This window comes from Xenopus tropicalis, chromosome 1 (genome assembly GCF_000004195.4).
Source record: "Xenopus tropicalis strain Nigerian chromosome 1, UCB_Xtro_10.0, whole genome shotgun sequence".
In the NCBI taxonomy this organism is placed as follows: Eukaryota; Metazoa; Chordata; class Amphibia; order Anura; family Pipidae; genus Xenopus; species Xenopus tropicalis.
The window spans coordinates 38,544,091-38,570,878 of record NC_030677.2 but is presented as its reverse complement, the minus strand read 5'-3'; the positions used below and the strand labels follow the sequence as shown (position 1 = coordinate 38,570,878).

Here is a 26,788-nt window from a genome sequence, read left to right as displayed (position 1 = left end):
AAGCAAGACAGAACAGCTGTGTTGTGCCTTGAGTAGAATTAGATACGATGAATACATTTCAGTATACACAAACATTAAACATCACTATAAGTTCTTTGGAAATATGTCAAATTAAATATTTCCACTACAACACCGCTTAACATAGAATTCCACATTGTTTTAGCTGTAAGTAAAAACCTTTTCATTTTAACAATAATCCTTCTGATGTATGTGTTCCAGAGGTCCATCTATAACAGCAGAAGCAACAGAACTCGACCACTTTGGACACAATGAATGGCTGCATCTGAAGGAAGACTGGAAAAAACAAAATGGGTCTACGTTTCATGAGCTGCTAATAAAAGGGTATAATGCTACAGTACGATGCTAGTGATGAATGTGAGGTATTTGTGTGCCTGTCTTCTTTAAGAAGAAGGGTGGGTGTATAATAACACTGAGCAGTAGAGGCAGGGCACAAATACAGGATTATAAGGGACAATCAATGGTAAATACAAGATTATAAAGGAAAGATTGGAGTTAAAAAAGTTCTAGAGTAGGAAAGAGTGCAGGATAGTAAATGTGCACAATTTCTCTTTTTTATGTAAGGAGTAAATGTAAGCTTGAATTTCCACACCAGATCCAGGCTGGATGCACACATAGTGGGGTGTCAGCAACAACACCCTTGTGCCAAAAAAAGGTTGGCTTAATCTTGGGATTTTTGTTTTATAAGGGAATTATACCCCAGAGCACAGCAGATCTCCAAACAAACATATTGCCGCCTGTATGTAAAACACTGCTTCATATAAGTAAACCATGTTCATAAAAATATAGTTATTGGTAGAAGGTGCCATTGGTTAATCCTGAATGGAAAAATCTGCCATTTTAAGTACTAAGGGCTCCCCCTTCTCATATGAGTGACTGTGCAAACCAAGGGCATGCATACAGTACAGGCTAGGTCACAGCAGCCAATGAATGGACAGCGTTCAAAATCACCCACTTTCTATTCATTCCTATAGGATTTTTATCAATGGGTAAAAGTTATTGTTCACTGATAAATACATCCCATAGGAATGAATAGAAAGTGGGTGGACGTGAGCTCTAATTTCACACTTTTTCTGCCCCTTAGTGTTATATATTTCCTGTCAGGTGATCTCTGAGGGAGATCACAATCATCAAACAATGGGGGCTAAATATGTCATTTATTATTATCTCCCTTGTCGCGGGTGACTAATCTCCCCAATATGCCATCCCACCAGCTTGACTGTAAATCGCCAGTGGGATGGCATATGCGGCGCCACGATTTCCCGAAATCGTGGAAGTTGCCTTGAGAGGAAATGCCATCCCACTGGCGATTTACATTCAAGCCGGTGGGATAGCATATTGGGGAGATTAGTTGCCATCCCTTGTCGCGGGCGACTAATCTCTTTGTCTGACACGGCCCTAAGAGTTAATTTCATTAACCTGTATTTTCTCACTTCCCAATAGAGGCGTCCAACCTTAAGGTATCTAATCTGTTTGCCAGTGCAACCAACTCAACACGTTATAGCACAAATTTACAATGGCAGACAGATCTTTGACAGTCCTCCTACCACCTTGTATTCATTTTTCCAATCTTAAAACATATTTTCCTGTGGGAAACAGCCGATTACAACAGTAAATAGCAGCAAAAGAAAAGGAAAAAAATAATAAAGAAATGATGTTGAAGAGTGTTATAGACAGCACTCTGGAACAATATAAAAAAGTCCAGATGTTCCATGCCCTTTAATCTTTCCCTGTCAAATCTGTTATTCCTGGTTCTTATAAAAATTGCTTTAATGGAGTACAGGTTGGAACTCAATAGGAGTCTTCCATACATTTCCCTTCTTGTAATGAATGAGTAGCAATTGTCCTACTAATTGCTCTGCCAAACCCATTTTTTACTAACTTTATAATGTCAGTCTTATGACATTCATAGACTTATCATTAAATCTTTGTATTTACTTTTATGTATCCAAATTATATTATTTGTCTAAATCTCCATAGATTTTTAGTAACATCTATTTCCTTTTTAAAAATATGGAAAACCATGTCACTTGTACGCCGCTTCATTCCAGCAACTGTCTCTGATACAGCATCTTTCATTTACTGAAACAGTAACAGCAACATGAACAGTAACTGCAACAGCACGTCATTTGTCTTCAAAGCCTTCTACTGTACTTCACTTCTCTTTAACAGAAATATATCACTATTTCTGTTTAGCTACCTGACAAAATATTTTGTAAAACTATATATCAATTGGCATATACAGTATATATTATATTATATAGATCTCTAATGCACGTGAGCATAAAAACTGAAATGACAGACTGAGTCACTGCTGAAAGGTCCAGGAATAAAGAAGGCCCTATAGGGCACTATTTGATATACTGTATGCATTAAAACAGTTTATCTTTCTTGAGGTATTAAATCAGTTGGGTGGCCCTAAAAATTTTTAGACACAACTTTTGTTGAGCTTAACAACTGTTTAAACTAAAGAGGATGATGTTAAGCATAATAAAACGTTACCTTAAAACTCTGTGCACTAATATGAGGTACGGGTATGGGACCTGTTATCCAGAATGCTCAGGACCTGGGGTTTTCCGGATAAGGGATCTTTCAGTAGTTTGGATCTCCATAACTTAAGTCTGCTAAAAATAATTCAAATATTGAATAAACCCAATAGGGCTGTTTTGCCTCCAATAAGGATTAATTATATCTTTGGGATCAAGTACGAGGCACTGTTTTATTATTACAGAGAAAATGAAAATCCTTTTTAAAAATTAGAATTATTTGCTTATAATGGAGTCTATGGGAGATGGCCTTTCTGTAATTCAGAACTTTCTGAAAAATGGGTTTCCGGATAAGGGATCCCATACCTGTACACTAAGGTCAATCATATGCCCATTTAAAGTAGTGCAGTAGTTACCGTATATACTCTAATACCAGAATTGCAGAAAATGGCCATGAGCAGGAACAAATATACCTCTGGGAGGCCAAAAATAAATACTATTATGTAGCCTGTTTTTGTGTTTTTATAAGAAATAGAAAGACGTATGTTAAATATATATATATTTTAATTTCTAGGCAACCATGTGAAAGCAGACGCAAAGTTTCTCTTCTTTGTACCAAGGAAGGTAAGGACAAGTTCCATCTGTTATTAGCCCTTTCTTATATTATCTCTATTACATCATACCATGATTTTTGAATCTGTTTTCTTTCAGTAATTATTAACCATTGCAGAGCACCATAACATTATAGTCCATTTTTTGTTCACATAATGAAGACAGAATGCCTTATAGCCATCATGTGGGAGTAACTTCATTAGTTGTTGGTAGGACAGAGCTTGCGTGCATCTGCAGCTGTGGGGGATTGTTCCAAAATGAAACACCAGTCTGACTCCTATTGGTGGGATTGAAAGCAAGGGCATGGGCTGACACTGGATTATGTAATAAAAGGCACTAAGTTTGCCCAGGAGCAGTAACCCATAGCAACCAATCAGTAGGAAGCATTTACAGGTCACCTCTTTAAAAGCAAACATCTTATTGGTTGTGATGGGTTACTGCTCCTGGGCAACCTTACTGCCTTTTATTATATATGGGGGTTAGTTATAGGAGACACACCACCCTCCCACTTGTTTTGGTCTCTTTTAGTCTGCTCTCTGGTAGAGCTTAGTGTTGATTAAAGATAATATTGTCTCAGCAACCAAAAGCACCACCTTTCCTGGCCCCAGTTCTGATTTTTATCAAGCCATTAGTTGTCCAGTCATTTGGAAAGCTGGAAAACTAACATATCTGTATGTTTAGCAGACAGTTTCCCTCTCCATATGTTACCAAACTGGCCACAAAGCAAAGAGTAAAGATCATTACTACATTTTCAGAAGGCAAGCACAGAGCAATAGCAACTCGTTTTCTGGTGTTTTCTCAGGAGAAAAGGGATTATTCTTGGGTTCTGTCTGCTGTAAAACAGGGTGTATGGGATCTGTTATCTGGAAACCCATTATCCAAAAAGCTCCAAATTACAGATAAGCCATATGCCATAGATTCCATTTTAAGCAAATAATTCCAATTTTTAGAAATGATTTCCTTTTTCTCTGTAATAATAAAACAGTACCTTGTACTTGATTTAAATTAAGGTCTAATTAATCCTTATTGGAGGCAAAATAATCCTACTGGGAATATGATTTTTAAATAGGTATGGAGATCCAAATTATGGAAAGACCCATTATCAGGGATAACAGGTCCCATACCTGTACATAAAGAATTACCTGTAAAATAGACTTCTGTAAACTATACTTAATAATAAAGTACAGGCATAGGACCTGTTATCCAGAATGCTCGGGACCTGGGGCTTTCCAGGTAAGAGATCTTTCCGTATTTTGCATCTCCATACCTTAAGTCTGCTAAAAAATAATTGAAACATAATTTTAACACAATAGTATTGTTCTGCCCCCCAATAAGGATTAATTATATCTTAGTTGGGATCAAATACAAGGTTCTGTTTTATTATTACAGAGAAAAAGGAAATCATTTTTAAAAATTAGAATTATTTGCTTATAATGGAGTTTATGGGAGATGGCCTTTCCGTAATTCGGAACTTTCTGGATAACGGGTTTCCAGATAAGGGATCCTATACCTGTAAATATGAGGATATTGGTAGCGACCCTGGAAATCCACAAAAAACGTACACGCACCCTGGGGGGGTCTTTATATAGCAATGGAATTCCAGGATGACTTCCGGTGTTCTTATATTTTACATTCATTATTATGTGCTGTGGTGATAATTTGACACCTGGCTGCCATATGGATAGGGTTGCCACCTTTCCTAGAAAAAAAGTACCAGCCTTTCTATATTTTTAGGCCCTCTTTTCAACTTGGGTTTTCAGGCTTTTTATTGGCTTATTCATGAATAACTTCCTTCACCTGTTACTGGTTGTCCTTTTGCCCCTCATCTTTTTGAAGCCTTATAACAATATGCTGAGACTAAGGCACTCTGGCCAGTTGTACTTCAAGGGAAAAGTCAGGAGAATGAGTGGGTTCTTTATTTCTCATTGTTTGGAAGGGACAGAAGAGATGTTGCTGGGGTGTGGGCAGCGGTGCTCCGACAGCCTAGGCAAGACTGACTTTTTATAATAAATATGGTATGCATAATCTAACAAAAACAAGAATGACTGAGCAGAATTATAATAGCAGACAAAAGTCTAATTTTACAAGAAATATATTTGTTTTTCATTATTCCTGTCACTCTTTTCTATTTAATCTTATTAATCTGGAAATGGACCGGAATACAAGGAAATATTAGTTGTTCTCTTCACATGAGATTAATGATGCAGCAGAATTGCCAATAAACTCTTTCAGAGGTCACTCCCTCGGCTGAAGGAGACAGTCGGATGAAACGAATCTATATTCAGCTCTGAAGGAGAGTGTAACTCAAATCAAAATTCACAGCAGAGTAGTCACGTTTAAGTGGCTTAAAATGCAGCCATTTTTCAGGCACAGTCAGGTCAGGTACTGCAGGATGGCAACACTGGATTCAAGAACCTTTTTAATAAATGAAATATTCTGACATGAAATACATTAATCAAAATGAATGACCTAGAGAGTAGATACATATATTGGAAAAAAAGAGGAGTTTAGCCTTAGTGCTTAGAAAGTCATAGTGAAGGACAGTAATAGAGATCCAAAGTTTGAAATAAATCACACGCAGCCCAGGAAGAAGCAAGCTAATAATATTATTTCATGGGCAGTCATACATACTTAGCTGAGTGTATCTGTTTTTTATTATAAATTACATTATATCTTTGCTAACCTATCCATATAGGCTGATCTGTCCTAATATTTTTTTTAATTGTAATTTTTATGGTAGATTTGAAGAAAGTCACACAGGTATCCTTGAGTAGGCTGTAAATGACATGGTCATATGACTATTCACCTGTTAACACCTCAGCATACATTTGGTGCCATGATGGCTGATGATGACATTACAAGTGCCTTAAATTTGTCAGGGCTGCAAGTCCTTCAGGTCTTTGGGACTTTAGAGGACATACTTGACTTTGAGGAACAGGCCAAAAAGTATGGTATAGGCTCATAGTCAATGTTCAGGCAATGGTCAGGGCAAGCAGCAATCAGGATGATCAGCAACAGGCTGGGAGTCAGGAAGAATATTAAAAAATGTCATAAAATTTAGCGCAGCAAGGAACTTAGAAAATTAATGCTCATATGTAATAAAATGCCATGATGAGGCCCTGGGGTGATATAGTCAGTATGGAGTTGTAATTTTACTATCTGAAGAGCCAGTACAGAGTAAGACGGTTGCTCTATCCATTACCAACCTTCAGTTCAGCCACCTCTGTTGCCTACCGCCCTTTTTGGCCCTGTCTGAATCACAGACCCTAAACATGATTGTTACAACCATACAGGGTGCATATACCCCACCATAAGGAGTTCTTCACTGGGAAAGACATTAGCAATGAACATGGAGCTGCCTTTTCAGGCCTAGCTTGAAGGACTGACATTGGGGAAGCTGCAAGGTCGCGGGTCTCATTTTTTACTTTGTATTCTCAGAATTTGCCAGGCATCAAGTTGGTTTTCCTGGGATTTAATTTCAAACAGTGAAACTTTTTCCTGCATTTAAAAGTAAAACCATCTGCACTTTAATATCTTGGAATTAAATGCTTCTGAATGTAGGGCAGTTTAAGGAATGTGACCTTTGCTGAAGAGCAGTAATATGTAGCAGCAGAGGCATCTGTGTGGAATATATTTACATTGCTTAAACAGCCAGCATAAGTTGTTGTATGGGATAATAGTTAACTCCCCGTGAAATGAAAAGTGGTTCTCTGAACTACTATGCAGTGTGCGTATGGAATAATAGAATTTAACTCAATTATCTCTAGGCCTGAGGGGGGTTTTAATGCAACATAAACGTGACACTTGAGGTAATCCATTCATGGGAAACTTCTGTGGGGCGGCACCTTTGACTTGAGCTAAGATTTGCTATAGTTACATGTATCTAATTCAGCCCAAGGTTGTACTGTATTGTGTAAGATTATTACAATGATACATGATTTTGATCGGCCATCATTTACTTACATAGGTAAACCAGCAGTTCTTCAGAAACACAGAGAAGTCAATCAGCAATCAACTTTAATTGGCTTACTGAGAATATACTAAAGTATAATTAGATTATACAAATGCATGATTGGGTTACTGCACTGCTGCAAGCTTGCACCTAGTCATGAACTTTCATAGAGGCCTGTAACCATATCCTACATGTACAAAAAGAGCATGTTCTGTTTTGTGGTGTTTGATATAGAGTCTGGCAACATGCTGAGCGTGACATAGCCTTCAACTCTTACATTTCATATATACTGCTAATATCTGTTGTATGGAAACTTCCATTTGTCCATGACTTCAGTGTTCAGGAAGCCAAGGCACATTCTCTATCAGTTATCAGAAAGATGTAAGATCTCGGCAGACAATCTGAACAGCAAGCAAGTAAGCCCTGGCAACCAGATGGTCAATGAATCAATGAATGAATAAATAATGAATAAATAATAAATGAATACTGCTGTCTACATCATTCTGATCATTTTATTGTCAACTGCCTCTTCAAGGAGCCGTAACTTAAATGACAACTAAAGCTTAACTAAAGGCAACCACAGCTATTTATCAGTGAAAATCTGTGCCTCCATATATTCCCCCACTGTAGCCCCCCATCTTCTTTTCTGATGATTCACTGCACATGCTCTGTGCTGTCAGTTACTAAGGTTAGGGACCGAGAGACAATATACCATATTTATATATATAATATAAATTACACAATACAAGACCGATTAGTAATTAATTGAGGTCGCTATTACAAGGCAACTGAGAAACCAGTGCAATTAACATTAGAAACTGAATAATCAGCTATGTACCTCACTTCTACTTGATAATTTGCAATGACCCCTAAGCTTAGCTTCTCAACAGCTGCCTAGAGCACACTGAGCATGTGCAGAGTCACTGACACTTCTAACAAATTCCAAGATGGAGAGCTCTTGTGACACCTTTGAAAACATGGATCATTATTTCTAAACATTTAGCCTGGTGCAAAAAGTTCACTATATAAAATATGGGCAAATTCATTTCTAGGGTTTAGTTCTCCTTTAAGGACTAAGTGCTGAATAAGGAATAATGCAGAACTATAAGTATATAAGGCAGATTTAGGTCATTTCATTGAGATTATATCAAGAGCAAAGTAAAACAATTGATGCAAACAACAACTGATATGTGTATGTCTGACTGTCATTTTTGTCAGATTGTGGGCGTCGCCCTGCAGCAAGAATGAGCAAAAGGATACTTGGTGGAAGGACCAGCAGGCCTGGACGCTGGCCGTGGCAATGCTCTCTACAAAGTGATCCAAGTGGGCACATATGTGGCTGTGTGCTGATAGGAAAAAAATGGGTGCTTACTGTGGCACACTGCTTTGAGGGGTAAGAAAAACGAAATAAAACTGAATTATAGCTAAAACTGGTTTAAATCAGCAACTAAAATGTTTTGATCATTTTTTTCATAATTGTAGCAAATTAAGATGTGCAAATATTTTCAAAGTAAATCAATGCAATTTAGAACCAACCAGAAGGCAACAGTCTGTCAGATCATATACTTTAAATACCATTGACAGGATTTCAGATCTAATAAAGATTCATTATTTTGCCAAAACTAAGTGGACACCTAACTGTCCAACATTTCATTTTCAATACAAAGTTGGTATTTTGTTGCTATAGAAACCTTTACGCTTCATGGAAGGGTCTCCACTAGATTTTGGAACATTACTTGTAGAAATTGCTTTCATTTAGCTCCAAGAGCATTAGTGAGGATGGGCACTGATGTTGGGGTTCCAGTTTATCCAAATGGAGTTCTTCCACTCACTCCCTTCCACACAGACATTGCTTTGCGCATGGGTCATTACTGAGTCAAACAGGAAAGGGCCTTTCCAAAGGACTGTCTGTATGATGCCCCTGTGTCAGCAAAGGTAGCTGTGGCAGAAATAGCCAGTTCCAGTTATTAGAAGGGATGTACTATTTTTCATATTATTCACAACAAACAGGCAGTAATGGAGGGTGAATATGAGTACTGAGTAACCAAAATCAAAATATCTATACTAAAATGTTCAGAAAATAGTCCTGTCCTGAGTCCTGTGCTGTGTATATATAGCAAACAGTAGTTTCCCTTTACATTTTCTTTGCAGCACAGGAAATCAGGGACAAACCCCCATGTAAGACTATTAAGGCAATAGCGTCACTGTTGCTTTCTTTGGCCCCACATTTATTCTTAATGAGATTTTTAAAAGCTCAACAACTAAAATAAAAACATCTTGGCTGTTTGTACAGCAGTTAGATGTGTTATGTGGAGATATTGGGTAAATAAATGATTTTTCTATCTCTAGATAGATGGAACATCAAATTATCCCCCTTAGATTGTAGCCTCAGCCTTCCTGCTTGGCCGCTCACAGGCCTAACTCAAGCTCTGGCACAGATATCTTGTTATGGGCTAAAATTTAGCTCCGCACTATAGCTGCATCCTGAGTAAATATTGTGGAATCCACTATAAAAAAATAATAAGATTAATGGCCATATGTATTATTTATCAAGGGTTTGGTTGAACACTATATTTAAAGTATTAATCGATATGGCATTGCCAAGCCATGATATTGATGTTGCCATGATATCCCCTTGGTAGCAAATTGAATACTTCTATGAAGAGACATTAAATAGTGGAATTTAGATAAGACGCATATAACTCATTTTTCTGTATGCATTTGATGTTCTGTTCTTAGGAGAGAAAGTGCTGCAGTATGGAAGGTTGTATTCGGAATAAACAACTTGGATCACCCATCAGATTTTGCGCAGACACGGCTGGTCAAGAAAATAATCCTCCACCCACGCTACAACAGAGCTGTAGTAGACTATGACATTAGTATTGTAGAACTAAATGAGGACATCACAGAAACCAGTTATGTACGGCCTGTGTGCTTACCAACTAAGGGACAGCTGGTTGAACCGGATACATATTGCTACATCACAGGCTGGGGCCACATGGGTAACAAAAGTAAGTATTGTGCAGCACTGCTTCATTTGCTATGAATATGGTTTATGCAGTTGTTGAAACAGGACAGCAGGCATTTTGTTTCTACATTGTAGAACGTATAAAACACCCTGTTTCATTTCGCTGTATAAATTACCATTTCTTTTTAGAATGATAATACACTAAAAGATTATTCAGCCATATCTACAGGTATGGGACCTGTTATCCAGAATGCTCGGGACCTGGGGTTTTCTGGATAAGGGATCTTTCCGCAATTTGGATCTCCATAACTTAAGTCTGTTGAAAATAATTTAAGAATTGAATAAACCCAATAGTATTGTTTTGCCTCCAATAGGGATTAATTATATCTTAGTTGGGATCAAGTACAATGTACTGTTTTATTATTACAGAGAAACAGGAAGTCATTTTTAAAAATTAGAATTATTTACTTATAATGGAGTCTATGGGAGATGGCCTTCCTGTAATTCGGAAATTTCTGGATAACGGGTTTTTCGGATAAGAGATTCCATGCCTGTATCAATTACAGATTTTTGCCCATTGTATTATTTAATTTTCTTCGCTATATGCAAGTGTGCAGAACATACAGTATTTCTGTCTGGAATATTTCTGTGTTGAAATATGTGGTCTAATGGGATTTATACCCACGATCCTCTTTCTCAAAGCAGATTTGATTTTTTTTCTTAGTTTCTATGCTTTTCAGATATTTGTCACTAACTGTAATGTAATTATCATCTTTACATGGTGCTGCTAACATTATATCATGCTTGGTAAATTCCAGTCCCAGGGGGAAATTTTCTCTTGCCCTGGAGCAGGGTGTAATTAAGGGGTGATATCTTCTGAATCTTCTCTGGGTTATGGGACACATATGGGGGCTGGGGCATTTTTTTGCTGTGGGGAGCAGGAAATCATGTAACCCCTCTGGGCGAGAAACAGAAAACTGCATCCTGTTCAAACCTTCTTAAAGTATTCCCCTAAACCCCAGCCACCTGTGAAGAGAGACCTGCTAATGTAAGAGGTTCTTTGACCCTGCAGTAACACAAATCCAAGTTGCCATGGCATTCCATGTTATGAACAGTTCCATGTTTTGGCCTTGGTTGGCCGGCCAGTCACTTCCTGAGTGATACTGTGCCATGTGCCTGACACTTCTTGGCCTCTTGTTATGGGATTATGATACAGTCGGAGGACAAAAAGGAAGCTTCTAACTATCCTGCCCCAAATAAAATGGCTGTTTAGGTAAGGCTTAAACTGTAATTGTGGAAATAGAACAAAGGAAAAATAAATATGCTTTAATATTATGTGTGGGAACATAAATATAAGGCATTTCTCCAGGTACATATCATTTACTTGACAGGAATTGTTTTTGTGCCAGCAGTGCATTCTAAGAAAGCAATTCCGCAGAGAAACATATTTCTCCTGAAGAATAAATCCCTCTATCTTATTTCTAGAAGGGAAGTTTGTCAGTATTAAGCAGGGCCAGAACTAGGGGTAGGCAGAAGAGGCAGCTGTTTGGGCCGCATCGATTGGGGGGCGCCAGACAGGAGCCTCTCCTGCCTACCCCTAGTCTTCCTTCTTTGTCATTGCCCCTGCTGCTTGTCATTAGCGGAGGGGGCAGTTGCCTACCCCTGCCATCCCGCCGGCGACTTACATGTTCGCCGGTGGGATGGCAGGGGTAGGCAACTCGGGGAGATTAGTCGCCCGCGAACAGGGAGTTTTGTCGCTGGCGACTAATGTCCCCGTGTGCCAGAGCCCTAAGGGAAAATGCTATGGTTTTTAATATGGACAGGACTACCTGTAGCTCTTAATATTGAACTTAATCTTAACTTTACTGAATAGATTTAATTAGCACTTACCCTTTAGGGTGAAGACATATGTAGCTACTTAGTAGCTGCTCCTTGTCACAGCTACTGAATACCCTGCCATAGACAATACTGAGCATTGACTCTGCTAAGACACATGCAGAGACAGTTATCAGTAAATGATCAGCATTGTCTAGTTTAGTAGCCATGACAAGTAGCTGCTACTAGTAGCTCTGTGTGTCTTCACCCTTCAGACTGCTCCCTGATTCATCTTCCAAGCCCCTATTGAAGGGCATTCTTTTCAGTATGGCAGTCTGTGAATTAGTAACATTATTTACATCTTTTTTGTCCATTTTAATATTACATTATCATTTCAGCATTCCTCCATAAGGTGAGAACTAGGGCATGTTGGGAAGGCCACAAAAAGGGCTGAACACTGCACCGAAACCCTCCAATATTTCTCTTTTTAGCTCTCCATGGGACCATAACCATATCCAAAGCTCAGAGCATCTGCCACGCCATTAATCCAACCTTTTTATGGAGGCTTGCAAGTAATGTAATCACCTTAAACAGGCATAGGGGTCACATGTGATATGTAGTTGACTAGCATCTGTAGAGCAACTTGTAGTTTCCCTTATACTCATGCTGTTCATATAATGGCCATGCTACGTTAGAGCAAATAACTGAATATTTATTGGAATCACTTTTTTTCAGTGCCTTTTAAATTGCAAGAAGGGGAGGTTCGGATTATTTCCTTGGAACGCTGTCAATCCTATTTCGATATGAAGACAATAACCTCCAGGATGCTGTGTGCTGGCTATGAGTCCGGAACAATAGATTCCTGCATGGTAAAGTGCCCTATTGTCGTTATGGATGCTGCCTCGGCAAACCAATTTCCTTAATGTGAAGGCAAGGGTTAGAAGGCACTATCAGGCCGCTTCCACTCCACTTACAAGCCATCACATCTAATGATGTTCCCTGACAGTAGAAAGTCATTGTAAAGTCATCGCTAATGAGCTTGGACAAGCAAATAAAAGTATGCTATGTTATTCCAAAAAGCTTACTTTATTTGCTGATTGTTACAAAGGCAAATACATCTTCTGCCAAAGTACAGTTTATTTTGCTTATTAAAGGTCAGGCCTGCAGTACCACTTCCCACGAACTACAGCAATGTGCTGCTGAAACCATACACTTGCATATGTATATATATACTGTATATATAATCCCCACTGTAAAGCAAAATGGGCTGCTCTTTCTGCCATAGAGGAAATAGAAGCTAGGAATTACTTGTCAGATACAGGGACATCAACCAAAAGGTGCTGTTGAATTGGGGTCTGTAGAAAAGGTCTCCATGTTTGTAAGCAGTATGGTAATTCACACATGTGTAGAGAATGCATGTTCTGCATTTTTTTTTAAAAAATGTGGACTTGTATATTTAAGCCAGACTGCAACATTTATCCTTTTGGCTGTCAGTAGGATGCTGGAAGTTGAAGTTAAGCAACAGTTGGGCTGCAGATACAATACCTGCAATAAAATAAGTTTTAATAGAGAACATTTCCCTTGCTTGGAATAGTGGTTCAAAATACGATAACTTATAGAAGATTATAAAATACTTTATTAGTTATAAGGAGGCCACTCAGGCATGCAAATGCTGAAATGAAGTAGAGCATTGCTGATAAGAGTAAAACAAATCCCAAAGTAGAGGGTGTGGGACCCTTGGTATCAGAGAACAGTACACTGATGGAAACATGTAGAAAGCAAAAGGTTTTAAGGTTCTATTTACACTGCTGAAAAAAACTATTAAAGGAACTGTAACACCAAAAAATGAAAGAGCTTTAAAGTAATAAAAATATAATGCACTGTTGCCCTGCACTGGTAAAACTGGTGTGTTTGCTACGGTAACACTACTATAATTTATATAATAAGCTGCTGTGTAGCCACGGGGGCAGCCATTCAAGCTGGAAAAAAGGCACAGGTTACATAGCAGATAACAGATAAGTTCTGTAGAATACAATAGTGTTTTATCTGTTATCTGCTATGTGTATGTGCCTTTTCTCCTTTGAATGGCTGCCCCCATGGCTACATAGCAGCTTATTTATATAAATTATAGTAGAATTTCTGAAGTAAACACACAACTTTTACCAGTGCAGGGCAGCAGCACATTATATTTTAGTTACTTTTATACACTTTCATTTTTTGGTGTTACTGTTCCTTTAAGCTGACCCAGGAGAAAGCTCAAAAGTGGCATGTGAGGGTAAACAAAAGCCCACAACATAATAAAAAGAATTGCCCAAGGGTGCTAAAGGAACTAATCTCTGTGTTTACTAAATCATGTCTGGCATGGTGCCAAGAGATTTGCCAAATTGCTAATATGGTACCGCTATTCAAAAGGGAATCCTGTCCGTAGCCTGAAAACTATAGGCCTGTTAGTTTGGCATTAGGAGTAAGAAAACATTCAGACAGGGAAGTCCTGAGTGTGGCTCCCTTGTCCCTGTCAAGCAATGTCAACGTTCCAACAAATATGCAGCACAGGGGAAGGTGGGGAGGCTGAGAAGTTGAGCCTAGGGGAAAGACAAACGGAAATCCGTAGTGGTACATCTTTGAAATCCTAGTATTCAACATTCAAGGGGAAGCAAGAAGGAAAGTTATAATCCCTGAGACCCGGGGCTGGTACTGTTTGCTGCAAACTGCACAGGCCCAGGGTTCTACTGTACCGCCGGAGCACTACATCTGCTTCTCCCAGGGATCCCTTGTGACTGCTGAAGAGGGAAAAGCTGAACTTTGAAGGAAAATGTTGATGGGCATGCACACCCAGCCTGTGGCCATACAATGTTATATATGTTTTAGGTAGTTATAAGAAGCAGTTAAAAGGTAGAATGATAACATATGATAGTTTCCCTTGATCTGCTCCCAAAATGTCCCAAGTCACAGGCTGGACATCTGGATACATAAATGAGTAAAATGTTTTGATGTTTTCCTGCAAATAATCACGTGTTGTATTGTTTTTTTTCACAGGGAGACAGTGGAGGGCCCCTTGTTTGTGAAAAGCCTGGAGGAAAATGGACACTGTATGGCCTCACATCCTGGGGATCTGTATGTTTTTCCAAGGTTTTAGGACCTGGAGTCTACAGCAATGTGTCTCACTTTGTTGAGTGGATTGAAAGACAAATATACATTCACAGTTTTCTAATCAGCTAAAGACAGAGTTGGGTCAGAATTTCACCTTAGCCTCATGTGAGGTTTCATGTGTGGACATTTCTGTTGTGAATAGCAACAAGAATTATATATTTTTTGTCCTTGGTATTCTGTATTTCAGTCTGAAATATTAGAAATTTTGTATATAATTGTTCACTTGAAATTATTTCTGTGTGTATTCCATTCCCAAATTCCTAACACAGAAAACACAATTTTCTATTGTTCTGTTGGAAGGGACTGTGTCATAGTAAAGTAGGGTTGCCACCTGGCCGGTATTTCACTGACCTAGCAGCTAAAGTACCAGCCAGGGCCGGTATTACAAATTTACCAGCAATGTAGTTGCCTGTATATTTGTTATACCTTGTCCTCCGGCTCTGGCCTGCCTCCGATCCATCCCCAGCCCGCTCTCAAACTTTCGAATGTGGCATACTGACTTCCTGCATAAAGAAAAATCTTCAGCACACCACTTACATACATGTTCTCACAGGGTGCTTGACTTCCACAGCCGCTCCCAAGCCTTTTTTCCATGTATCTTTGCAAAGGGGAAGAAGCACTCCAGTGTGTCGGCAATGCCTTTAAATCATTTATTTGCAGAAATGAACAAACAGCACAAGCTTTTGGGGGTGACCCCTTCTTCATTTCTGCAAATAAATGATTTAAAGGCATTGCCGACACACTGGTGTGCTTCTTCCCCTTTGCAAAGATACTGACTTCCTGCCCCATCCCTATTTACATCATTGCTCCATCCCTGATATCATGGATCCACCCCCTCTTTGACTTGCCCCCTGCCCTGGCCGGTAAGGAGAAACCTGAAAGGTGGCAACCCTATAATGAAGATATATATATATATATATATATATATATTTGTAAAGACAGTAGCAAAGCCAGCATCAAGCTATTTAAGACAGATTAAAGGGTGATTTACTAAATTCAATGTGATTTTCGCTCACAAAGTCAAATAAAAATGGTAATTTTTTTCACAAATACAAAGTCTGGTTTGAGATAAAATATATTTGTGTCTAAAAATTTGGTATGAAAATCATTCCCGTTTGCTGCAACAGCTGGAAATTTAGTAAATTAAGGTGGCCACACATGTTCAGATTTTAGTCTTCTTCCAACGAACGTTGGGATATTGGTGGTACGTTTAAATGCAATGATCTGAAACTAACATTCACACTGAAATTGTAGGATAAAGCAAATTGGAGGATGTTCTGAACATGAAATAGTTGGCAGACACCAATCATATGAAAGTGACTTCCTGGAACTGCATTGTTGGTCCCCCAAGGATATTGTCCGATACACAATACATGTGCATTTATCGTTATCCAACCAAAATCTTCTCACCTGGCTGATCACCATGGTATGAATATTATTGTGAAGATAATTCAGAGCCCACACATGGTCTGAAAATCATATGAAACTAGGTTTTGTACAATTTTATTGGTACGTGTATGGCCAACTTTTGCCCATAAATGTTTAAGCATAGGACACCCAGAATGCTGATAGTTTTAAAGGCTAAACACATAGTTTTTCAGGCAGCAGTTAGAAAAATGTAATTTCAGGCAAAATATTTGCTCTTCTTTATAGTTTCCCATGACAGCCAATAAGCAGTTAACATGCATTTTTCTGCTTTGAAATTAAACATCTGATTGGTTGCTGGATGCACCACATTCAGGCCACACTCTGGACTTCTAACATCTTTCTAAAATCCAAGAAAGACATGGAATGTTCAGAACTGGAGGGAAAGTTTATTCCTGGACTTACTGGATTTCTGGATAAAGCTCATGGATATGCGATGTGTTTTGTGAAGGCACAAAACAAATATATCATTACGAGCAATGTGCTTTAGCTTTCAGTGGAGGCTACACACCATTTAGGGATATCAAAATAAAGAAATATTGCCTCTGTAAATAGACATGTTAGTAATGAGCGGATAGAAAATCTTAATCAAACATGGAAACGTGCAGCAAACAGCCTAATGCACAGAGGCTTCCCATGAGGATATTGCATTTCGCTGACATGGAGAAAAGCTTTGTATGAAGGAGCCAATTCAAGGATATGTGAGAACCCTCTCAGGCCACTCCTCCCTATAGAGTCAACTGAAAATTACATAGAGCTATAGAACTGCATGGCCATTTGCTACAGTCACAGCAAATTCTTGTGTAATGGGGATCACTGGGGCTAAAAAAGGTCATCGTTGTGTATGGGCTGCCATGCAAACATATTTGTCTATACAGCAATGTAAAACAGATCCCTAGACAGTGATATAGCTGAGCATCCACTAGTGCTACCAGCGCTGCCCTCAGAGAATATTACATATGGGAATCAGTGTAACACAATAGGCACACAAAAGCAAACATTCATAGCACTTCAGTCATTAGGAAAATAACAGACAAGGACTGAAATAGTGATCCCAACCCAAACCTTGTGCAACAACAGTGTCAGGGCTGAGTACAACTACCAGCAAGGCTAACTCTAACTCAGAGAACTTCATTCTGCCAAGTAACCAAAGCAAGATTTGCACTTTATTTGTATTCATTATGAGTATAACCAGCAAGTGTTCCCATTGGTCTCAAATCAGAGGTGCCTTTCTTACTACAGACATAAATCTGCTGTATGATGTTCAGCCTAATCTGCTTAATTTAGAATCCCATCTAACATGCTAAGCCTAGCATCAACCATAAATTGTACTGCAAGCTTTCCGCTTTCTTTAATGCAACTGTCAGGGCTGCCATTAATCTAAAGAGATCCCATCAGAGGTGTCCGCCATACAATGGCATGGTACCATAGCTACTGGAAGAAACAATACAATTGTATTATAATTATAACATACACAAGAGCTATGAATATCCTGTAAATGTTATACTTATAAACTGTGCTTAATGATGTCATCGGTTATAACAAATGCTTATTGATGTCATTTCTGTCACATGACTCACTGAAACTTGTGTATTATAATAAATAATGTACCCCCTGTTGTAATATATGAGGATATTAGAAATCATGTCAGAGATATATGACCTGCCTCATGCTTTTATAAGGTCATAGAACACCTTGTGACTTATACCATGCTTATATTTTACAACATGGGGTACATTATTCACTATATAAAGGACAAACCGGATTACAAAAAAGTTGGGACACTAAACAAATTGTGAATAAAAACTGAACGCAATGATGTGGAGGTGCCAACTTCTAATATTTTATTCAGAATAGAACATAAATCACAGAACAAAAGTTTAAACTGTGAAAACACCTGAGCTTCTTCTTTGCACTGTAGAGTTTCAGCTGGCAACGGCGGATGGCACGGTGGATTGTGTTCACGGACAATGGTTTCTGGAAGTATTCCTGAGCCCATTCTGTGATTTCCTTTACAGTAGCATTCCTGTTTGTGGTGCAGTGTCGTTTAAGGGCCCGGAGATCACGGGCATCCAGTATGGTTTTACGGCCTTGACCCTTACGCACAGATTGTTCCAGATTCTCAGAATCTTCGGATGATATTATGCACAGTTGATGATGATAGATGCAAAATCTTTGCAATTTTTCGCTGGGTAACACCTTTCTGATATTGCTCCACTATCTTTCTGCGCAACATTGTGGGAATTGGTGATCCTCTACCCATCTTGGCTTCAGAGAGACACTGCCACTCTGAGAAGCTCTTTTTATACCCAATCATGTTGCCAATTGACCTAATTAGTGTTATTTGGTCTTCCAGCTCTTCGTTATGCTCAAATTTACTTTCCAGCCTCTTATTGCTACTTGTCCAAACTTTTTTTGGATTTGTTGACACCATGAAATTCTGAATCAACATATTTTCCCTTAAAATGGTACATTTTTGTTCCGTGATTTATGTTCTATTCTGAATAAAATATTAGAGGTTGGAACCTCCACATCATTGCGTTCAGTTTTTATTCACAGTTTATTTAGTGTCCCAACTTTTTTGGAATCTGGTTTGTATATCTGAGTGCAGATGGACAATTCGCACCCCTACAGAGGTTTTTGGAATACAAATTTCAATACCCACCGCCAGCCAAAGGAGTGCTACAAGCAGTGGCCACTCCTGCCATGGGGAGCGGCCAGTTACCAGAGGCTGGCGGTGGGTATTGAAACTTGTATTTATATCTCATTAGATAGGGCTTCATGCCTGAGAGAGGGGTTTCCACATGAAAGTCAAATGGATCCAAAGATACAGAAAGGATATTGTAGGGTTTCTCCTGCTTTCTGCATATTGAGTTCTGATGTTCTTTTGGGTAGGAAAAAACCTCAGATCATTTTTCCTAACCAGAAGAACATCAGATTAGCCCTCTCTCTTTCTCCTGACGATTTCCTCGGCTACATCACAGTCTGAATCTGACCAGCAGGTGGCACTGTTGTAAAAAAATCATATTAACAAAACATATTTCTCTTAATATCTTCAAATCTTGAAACCAAAAACTAATTACTGTAAATCGCAAGTGGCCAGGCCAGATTACTATTTTATTAGCAGAATGGTGAGTTAATAATGGGCAAATCCTTAATGGGTGCATGGTACATGCAGGTGGGACATGGATCACTGTAGCACTAAGGGGCAGATTTATCGAAATCTGAGTTTAGAGTTTAATACATAAAAACTCACACACGTTCTATTCATTCCTATGGGAGTTTTAGAAGTGTATTTATGAAATGGTGAACTCGTTGATAAATACGCTACTATAAATCCCATTGAAATGAATAGAACATTTTGGTAAATCTGCCCGTAAATCTTCTAAAGCAAAGCAACCAACAATAAAAGTGATTGATATAATGAATAGAGTGAATAGATATATACTATTATAAACACTGACCTTTGGGACCATGGCCGCTCCTGGGCAGGAAGAAGGCAGTAACCAAGGGCGGCAAAGAGCCACCTCCGTTAACTTTAAGAGCCAATTTTTTCATTTTTTTTAAATGAAAATTGTGCAAAATAAAACCACTGTGTTTTGCCTTTGTTATGAAATCAATATGGGCAATAACAAATAAAAATACAACAGGTCTCCTTATTTGGCAAATCCAATTGGAAACTTTGATTTCAGGTCGCCCTTATTAAAGTGCAATTAATATCAGTACTATGCATCACTCTTTGCTGCTTTGCTTCTTTGCTCCCTTGGGAAGGATTTCCAGTACATGTTGGAACATTGTTTGTGGCATTTGCTTCCAACCATTCGTAAAGTGATGGGAATTGATTTTGAGGGTCAGACCGTATGTTCTTATTCACGGCACAGTTGTTCAGTTGGGTTGAGGTCTCTATCCGCCCCCCCTCTGTAAACCCATTGTGCACTGCCCTTACACTGAGCTCAGGGTTATTATCCTACTAAAACATGAGAGGACCTGCCCCAAACTGTTGCCACAAAGTAGGAAACACCAGAATGACAAGAATGTCGCTGTATAATATAATGGCACCTGTGCCAGCAATGATGGGTGGAGCTTAAATAGCCAATTCCAATAATTAGAAGGAGTGCCTGCATACTTTTGGCTGTGTGATATAAATAAAATGTATGTCACCTCTAGTAGAACACAAACTCATGTATTAAATAGGTCTGAAATAATTATTTGTGAGCATGCAGCAGCAATTAAAATACAGTGCAGAGTGCGGGAAAACCTTATGCTTTTCTAGACATACTGTATATTAGTCCCCTCAGACTGGTGTGACATTTTTATTTACATTCTGGTGTTATTTTAATTTTAAAATTCATCATCCAACACAGAGCCAGCCCAAACAATGGGCAAATGAATTGCCGGTAATAGGTCAGCCGAGTGAAACCATTTGTGATGAGCCATAAACAAACATTTACATACCAACAATAATTCCATTGCCACAGATCAACAGCTTGTATTAATGTAGGAAAACAAATGTATTAACCATGCAAATGTCTTTTTGGTGAATGGGGAAGATTAAACATTTCATTTGGGCACTAGCTACATTGGTTCCTTGATCAGTGATCAGGTAGGGCAGGGGTCCCCAACCTTTCTTACTTATGAGCCACAGTCAAATGTAAAAAGAGCAACACAAGCACCATAAAAGTTCATGGAGGTGCCAAATAAGGGCTGTGATTGGCTATTAGGCAGCCTCTATGCACACTATCAGCTTACAGAGGCTTTATTTGGTAGTAAATCTTGTTTTTATTCAACCAAAACTTGCCCCCAAGTCAGGAATTCAAAAATAACTACCTGGTTTGGGGGCACTGAAAGCAACATCCAAGGGGTTGGTGAGCAACATGTTGCCCCTGAGACACTAGTTGGGGATCCCTGAGGTAAGGTGTCAAAGCAATTGGCTACTCCTTCAAATATAGTGAATAGTACTTCTGCCTTGCAGAACTGGGGTCCTGAGTTTAATTCCATCCAGGGCACTATCTGCAAAGGGGTTTGTATGTGTTCCATGTGCTTGTGTGGATTTTGTTGGTTTTAGTTGCGTTGGCTTCTAACAAATCTGACCCTACTCTACCTTAGACTATAAGCTCCATTGGGGCAGGGACGCATATGAATAATGTATAATCTCTGTAAAGTGTGGTATATCTGTAAATGCGTTGGTGCTATATAAATTTATAAAATATAGCAGTGTAGTCAGCTGGATGTCCAACACAGTCACAAGGACATTGGCACATTGCGATTTCCCTTAGTGACTACTAGGCAATACACAATGAACTTGGCCTGCTGCATCTCTTCTAACACTTGCCCATTAAAAAGGGCACATCGCTAGTGATGGGCGAAATGTTTCGGCAGGCATGGATTCGTGGCGAATTTCCGCGTTTCGCCATTGGCGGATTGTTGCGTGAAACGGATGAAAAAATTTGCTGCGGAAAAATTTGCCGGCGTCAAAAAAGAATTGTCGCGGGCGTCAAAAGAATAGCCGCGCGTCAAAAGAATAGCCGCGCGACAAAATAATAGCCGCGCGACAAAATAATAGCCGCGTGCGACGAAACAATAGCCGCGTGCGACGAAACAATAGCCGCGTGCGACGAAACAATAGCCGCACGACAAAGTAATAGCCGCACGACAAAGTAATAGCCGTGTGCGATGAAACAATAGCCGCGCGACAAAATAATAGCTGCGGGCGACGAAACAATAGCCGCGCGACAAAATAATAGCCGCGGCCGACAAATTTTTTTTGTCGCACGACATTTTCCCCGTTTCGCGGATCTTTTTAAAGATTCGCGAATTTTTCGGCGAAGCGAAACGGAACAGATTCGCTCATAACTACACATCGCAGATTCTGACATAGAACATAAGTGCTGTGGGTCACACATTTTCTTCAGGCCTGGGGGGGGGGGGGTAATTCTCCCATGGTGGCACACAGTAATATGGCACTTTGGTGGGGCAGGGGGTGTAAATGCTTAACACTAGTACCTCCATGGGAATCAAATGAAGTTTGCTCCAATTTGCTTAGCACTGCGAGTACCCAGTAGGAATTAATATTAACCCTTGGCGTGAGCATAGGTTGCAGAAAAAGGACACAGGGTATCATTTACTTAAATAACAAAAATCTCATCAAGTTTAAAGTAGCAGTGTTATGTTATATATAGCAATCATTCCTGTAACAATATATTCTGCAGAAAGAATCCTTTGCACTTGCATATCTTGGCCGAAAGCTGCATACCAGTTAAGTCCATCAGTCTAAACCATGTTTTGGAGTGCGATCATTTACCCAGAAGCAAATAAACTCAATTGCCCTCAGCTAAAAACTGCAGCCGACTTAACATGGGTAATTCTGCTCGACCACAGTCAGACACACCAACCCTACCCCTCTAGTCGCAGGAATGAGCCACCGATCCAAAATATACAGCAAACTAATTTATTTGGATTTCTCAGTAATAAATATTATGCATACAAGCACTTAAATGTGAACATATAAACAGAATGAGTATAAAAAAAGATTTCTTTATAAAAACAACACAACTTGCTTAAAAAGGTAAGGTGCATTTTTCCTAGGAGTTTGGGTGGCACTGGAAACACTGTTTGCCATACACGTCACTAGTCGCACACACCCATACATTACCAGAATGTGAGGCCACGCTCAGACAATGCGATTGCTTACAGTACAGTATGAGGATACGGAGTGTGAGAGTCAAATACATTTCATTAGAACAGCTCTGCACCTTGAAATGCCTTTGCCATGCCCGGGGGGGGGTCATAAGTGCAGTATATCTAACTACAGAATTCTGATAAAACCGAAAACTAATCTTAAAAAGACAGTGGAATTGTGTCCCGGGGGAGTTTACTATGCGGCAATAAAGTATTAGTAAAGAAAAGAATCACAACATACAGTAAGGAAACATTATCTATAATCCCTGGACACTGAGGTGTCAATCCAAAAATATTGAGTATTATTTTGCTGAAAGCCCTGAGAATGTAGTATGTTATTTTCCTACTAGCACCCACTAGTTATGCTAGTTATAGTAGGGATATCTCCATTTAAATAAATCGGCGCCAGTAAGGTCACTTTCTAAAAGGAAAAATATGTAATTTAAAGAAAAAGTGATTACCGGGTATTTCAATGAAATAAGTTCTGGTTTGGTAAAGTATATAGAAAAATCTATAGATACCATTTGATTATGGAAGTTAGAATCAGTGCTCAGTGATGTCACATGACACTTAGGTATTAAAAAAAAAAAAAAAGTATCACCTGTTCTTGAGATTCTAATATGAGATTAGAAGTCCCCCCAGTGTTTCATGACCTGTATATAAGCATAAGCCCTTGTATTTTACAATAGAGAGGGGAACATTATTCCCTAAATGATCAACTGCTGATATAGTATGAGCTCAGGGCTGTTGGCAATACAGTTTTCACCTGGATTTTGCTTGTTATTCTTCATTGAAATAACTGGTTTTTGCAGTAGGAGGTACGACACTGGCAATAAAGTTCCTATAATCATTGGCACTATACATAAGGAAATGTTTAGATTGAAAGTTAAATTGCAGTAAGTAGATCAAACACAAATACAGTTTGGCCAATGTATTTTTAATTAACCTGAAAAGTATAATGTAAAAAAGACACAAAGTATGCCCAGGTCTTGTAACCCATAGCAACCATTCATTCTTGATTTTAGACATCCAGCCAGTAAATACTACTGGCTGGTTGGCAACTATGAGTTGCTAGACCAATAGCAAACTTTGCACCTGTTATTACATTACCCCTATAGTGTGTTTAAATGTGGATACACGATGGAGAGGACACAGCCATGAAAACCCACCCAAGCTTTTAACAATTGCTAAGGAGCTGTTGGAATACAGGCCAGTACAGTGCTTCTAGTTTGCTCCCAAGTGGTCTCAGAGGGCAGTTCCTTAGCTTAATCATTAGAATCTGAGCACTTTTGTTGACAAGTGAGTTTTTTTAAACCCTGGCAAATACTTGTCTTCCAGTGTTCCCACTACAGAGACCGCAGGGAAATTATAGTGCCAAACACAGATCAATGATCCATCCTACTCAAACAGAGCTGGGCTAGGCTGAAAGGGTACTAGAAGAAGAAAACATGGTGGGCTCTGCTGCCCAAGCCTTCTACCTGTCTGGGACTGGGGTACTCTGTTTGCTGCAGCCTTGGCTCGGGGGCTCTGAGGTAACGGCCCCTGGACACCAAAGTCTGATGCTGCTCATAAAAGCAATAAATGAATGCTAAGGTGGTAAAATGTTTGAAAGGGGGATGTAATAGAGGACCTGCTTTGAATTTATATTGACCTGCCTTTGCCTCAAAGCCTAAAGGTGTGACCTTGTAATGTTTAGCAATCTGGCTGAACTGCTTCCATGTCCCCTGTAAGTCGGAGGCGATAACTAGCCGACACCTTTGCATAACAATTATCACTTAATATAACCACCCTCTCCTGTTATCAGTGCGGGACTTGCAGCATTAGCGCCTTGCTTGCAGCAGGAAAAACAAAAACAGTGAAAGACAGCAACTTCTATGTCTGGGGGAGGTTTTAATAGCTGTATTCTCTCATAGCAAAACCAACCAATGACGGGTGCCATTTAGGGAATAGATCCCTTAACTCCATTCAGTCTTATTAAACTGAAAGCTTATTATAGGAAGAGGGATAAACTTGTGATGGCTTGCCAACTTGTGATTGTAACTCCTCTGGTAAACTGTAGTGCAAAAACCCTTTGCTATGCAATTAAAAAAACCGGATGCAATCAAATTCATTTTATACATCCCTCTAGGCCTCCCCGCAGTCTCATGGGCTTACTGGCAGATGGTTAGACACTGAAACTCCCTGTATTGTGATTGACAGTATTGGATGAGCCCCAAGGGACAGAGCTGGGATGACAACAGGTACTTGTCACCTTAAGATTTAAAAAAAAAATAAATAAATAAAAATAAAAAAAATTTAAAAAATGCAGAGATTAATTCATTTATCCCAGGCTGCTGTATCTTCGCGTGCATCTTAGTCCATGTAGTAATATTGGATATGTTACAGAATCATTTCCTGAACTGCATTTAAGTCTTGTTGTACAAAAAGGATTCTATGGCTTCTTTTTTTTGCAAAGTCTGGGGCCATAAAAATCTTGTTGGAAGTAGCATAGTGTCCAACTTTTGCAGTAATTAAAAAAAAAAAAAAAAAAAAAAAAGAGCTAATACTGTTAATCAGCAGGTAAAAATCCTCCGGAGAGTAATTAACACTGCAAAGTTTTTGAAGAATTAAAAAGGCAAAAACACTTGTATAGAAATAACTAGATTCCTAAAAACAGAAACAAAATCCTAATGACCTGCACTGGGTTTGGGCTACATGTCTCTAAAGCCTCTTAAACACTGAATAACGAGCAGCACTGGTCACAGTAAAATATGGACCTGTATAAAATGCAGTGACTGCCCTGGTACCAAATAGCACTTGCCTGTAAAACAGACTAAGCTAAATGGCATTTGTTATTCTATAACCCCCCCCCCCACCAACTGCATCAGTTATTTTATATAGTTCCTGAACTCCTGGAAACAGAAAGTGAGCAGGGAGATGGTACTGGTGCTGTGATAACCCTGCCCATTTGTCTGGCCAGCATTAATAGTTTGTTGCTCTCACACTTCAACATATTCCGGAGAGAAGGATGCTTGTTTTCCGGGGAGCATGCAAGTAGCTTCTTCTTTAGTAGTTACACTGCCTCCTGCTGGCTCTAGGTGCTGTGAAGCTTTTCTGCCCTTAAGTGACTGTCCCCCCCTCCAACGCTTAAGGGCACGGGAGCGTTCCTCTGGTGACATGACGTCCAGCTTTTTGGCTAGCAGCTGTGGTGTTGGAAAGACTGTTCCTTGAAATATCCTGCATACATACCTACAATTGAGAACAAAAACACAGGCTTTGACATAAATTAAATCTACAGCACACAAAGTTTTAAAGCATGCATTCTCCCATAATCCTTCTTATCTTCTCCTAAAGCTCATACAATGGCTATTGCACACTGGGAGATTCCAGGAATTTTGATTACAGCGTTTTTAAGTAGCCCAAACACAGGGCGGCAATTAACCTGAAACAGTTCCAACATAAAATCATAGAATTACTAGCCATCCATTTGCCACCATACATGGGCTAATAAGTTTCTGACTGACGAGGTGGATTTGGCAGCTAATATCAGATGGGTACTGCGAGCGTAAAAACATCTTTAGAGAAAATATCTTTGGAACTTCTCCCTTGTTTCTCTAAACAGGAATAGAATTCTATGTGCATGTCTTATTATTTCTAATATACAAAAGAAAATAAATGTATTAATATATTTTTGAAAGGGTTCAA

At 39.2% G+C, this 26,788-nt stretch overlaps 2 protein-coding genes across 3 annotated transcripts in view; one reads left to right on the top strand and one right to left on the bottom strand.

The window, feature by feature from the left end:
- The window catches only part of corin (corin, serine peptidase), a 106,945-nt gene extending 90,894 nt beyond the window's left edge, over window positions 1-16,051 (top strand). For both annotated transcript variants that reach the window (XM_031895400.1, XM_004911209.4), the window contains exons 17-22: window positions 220-342; window positions 3,079-3,128; window positions 8,287-8,461; window positions 9,808-10,079; window positions 12,587-12,720; window positions 14,888-16,051. In XM_031895400.1, coding sequence (XP_031751260.1) covers window positions 220-342; window positions 3,079-3,128; window positions 8,287-8,461; window positions 9,808-10,079; window positions 12,587-12,720; window positions 14,888-15,070 — 937 coding nt within the window. In that variant the 3' untranslated portion in view covers window positions 15,071-16,051. The remainder of the gene's footprint in view (window positions 1-219; window positions 343-3,078; window positions 3,129-8,286; window positions 8,462-9,807; window positions 10,080-12,586; window positions 12,721-14,887) is intronic.
- Window positions 16,052-22,858: 6,807 nt separating this feature from the next.
- Window positions 22,859-26,788, bottom strand: part of atp10d (ATPase, class V, type 10D) — a 48,259-nt gene continuing 44,329 nt past the window's right edge. Inside the window, exon 23 of the mRNA XM_012962563.3 lies at window positions 22,859-26,332. Within this exon, the coding sequence (XP_012818017.1) occupies window positions 26,083-26,332 (250 nt within the window). The 3' untranslated portion in view covers window positions 22,859-26,082. The remainder of the gene's footprint in view (window positions 26,333-26,788) is intronic.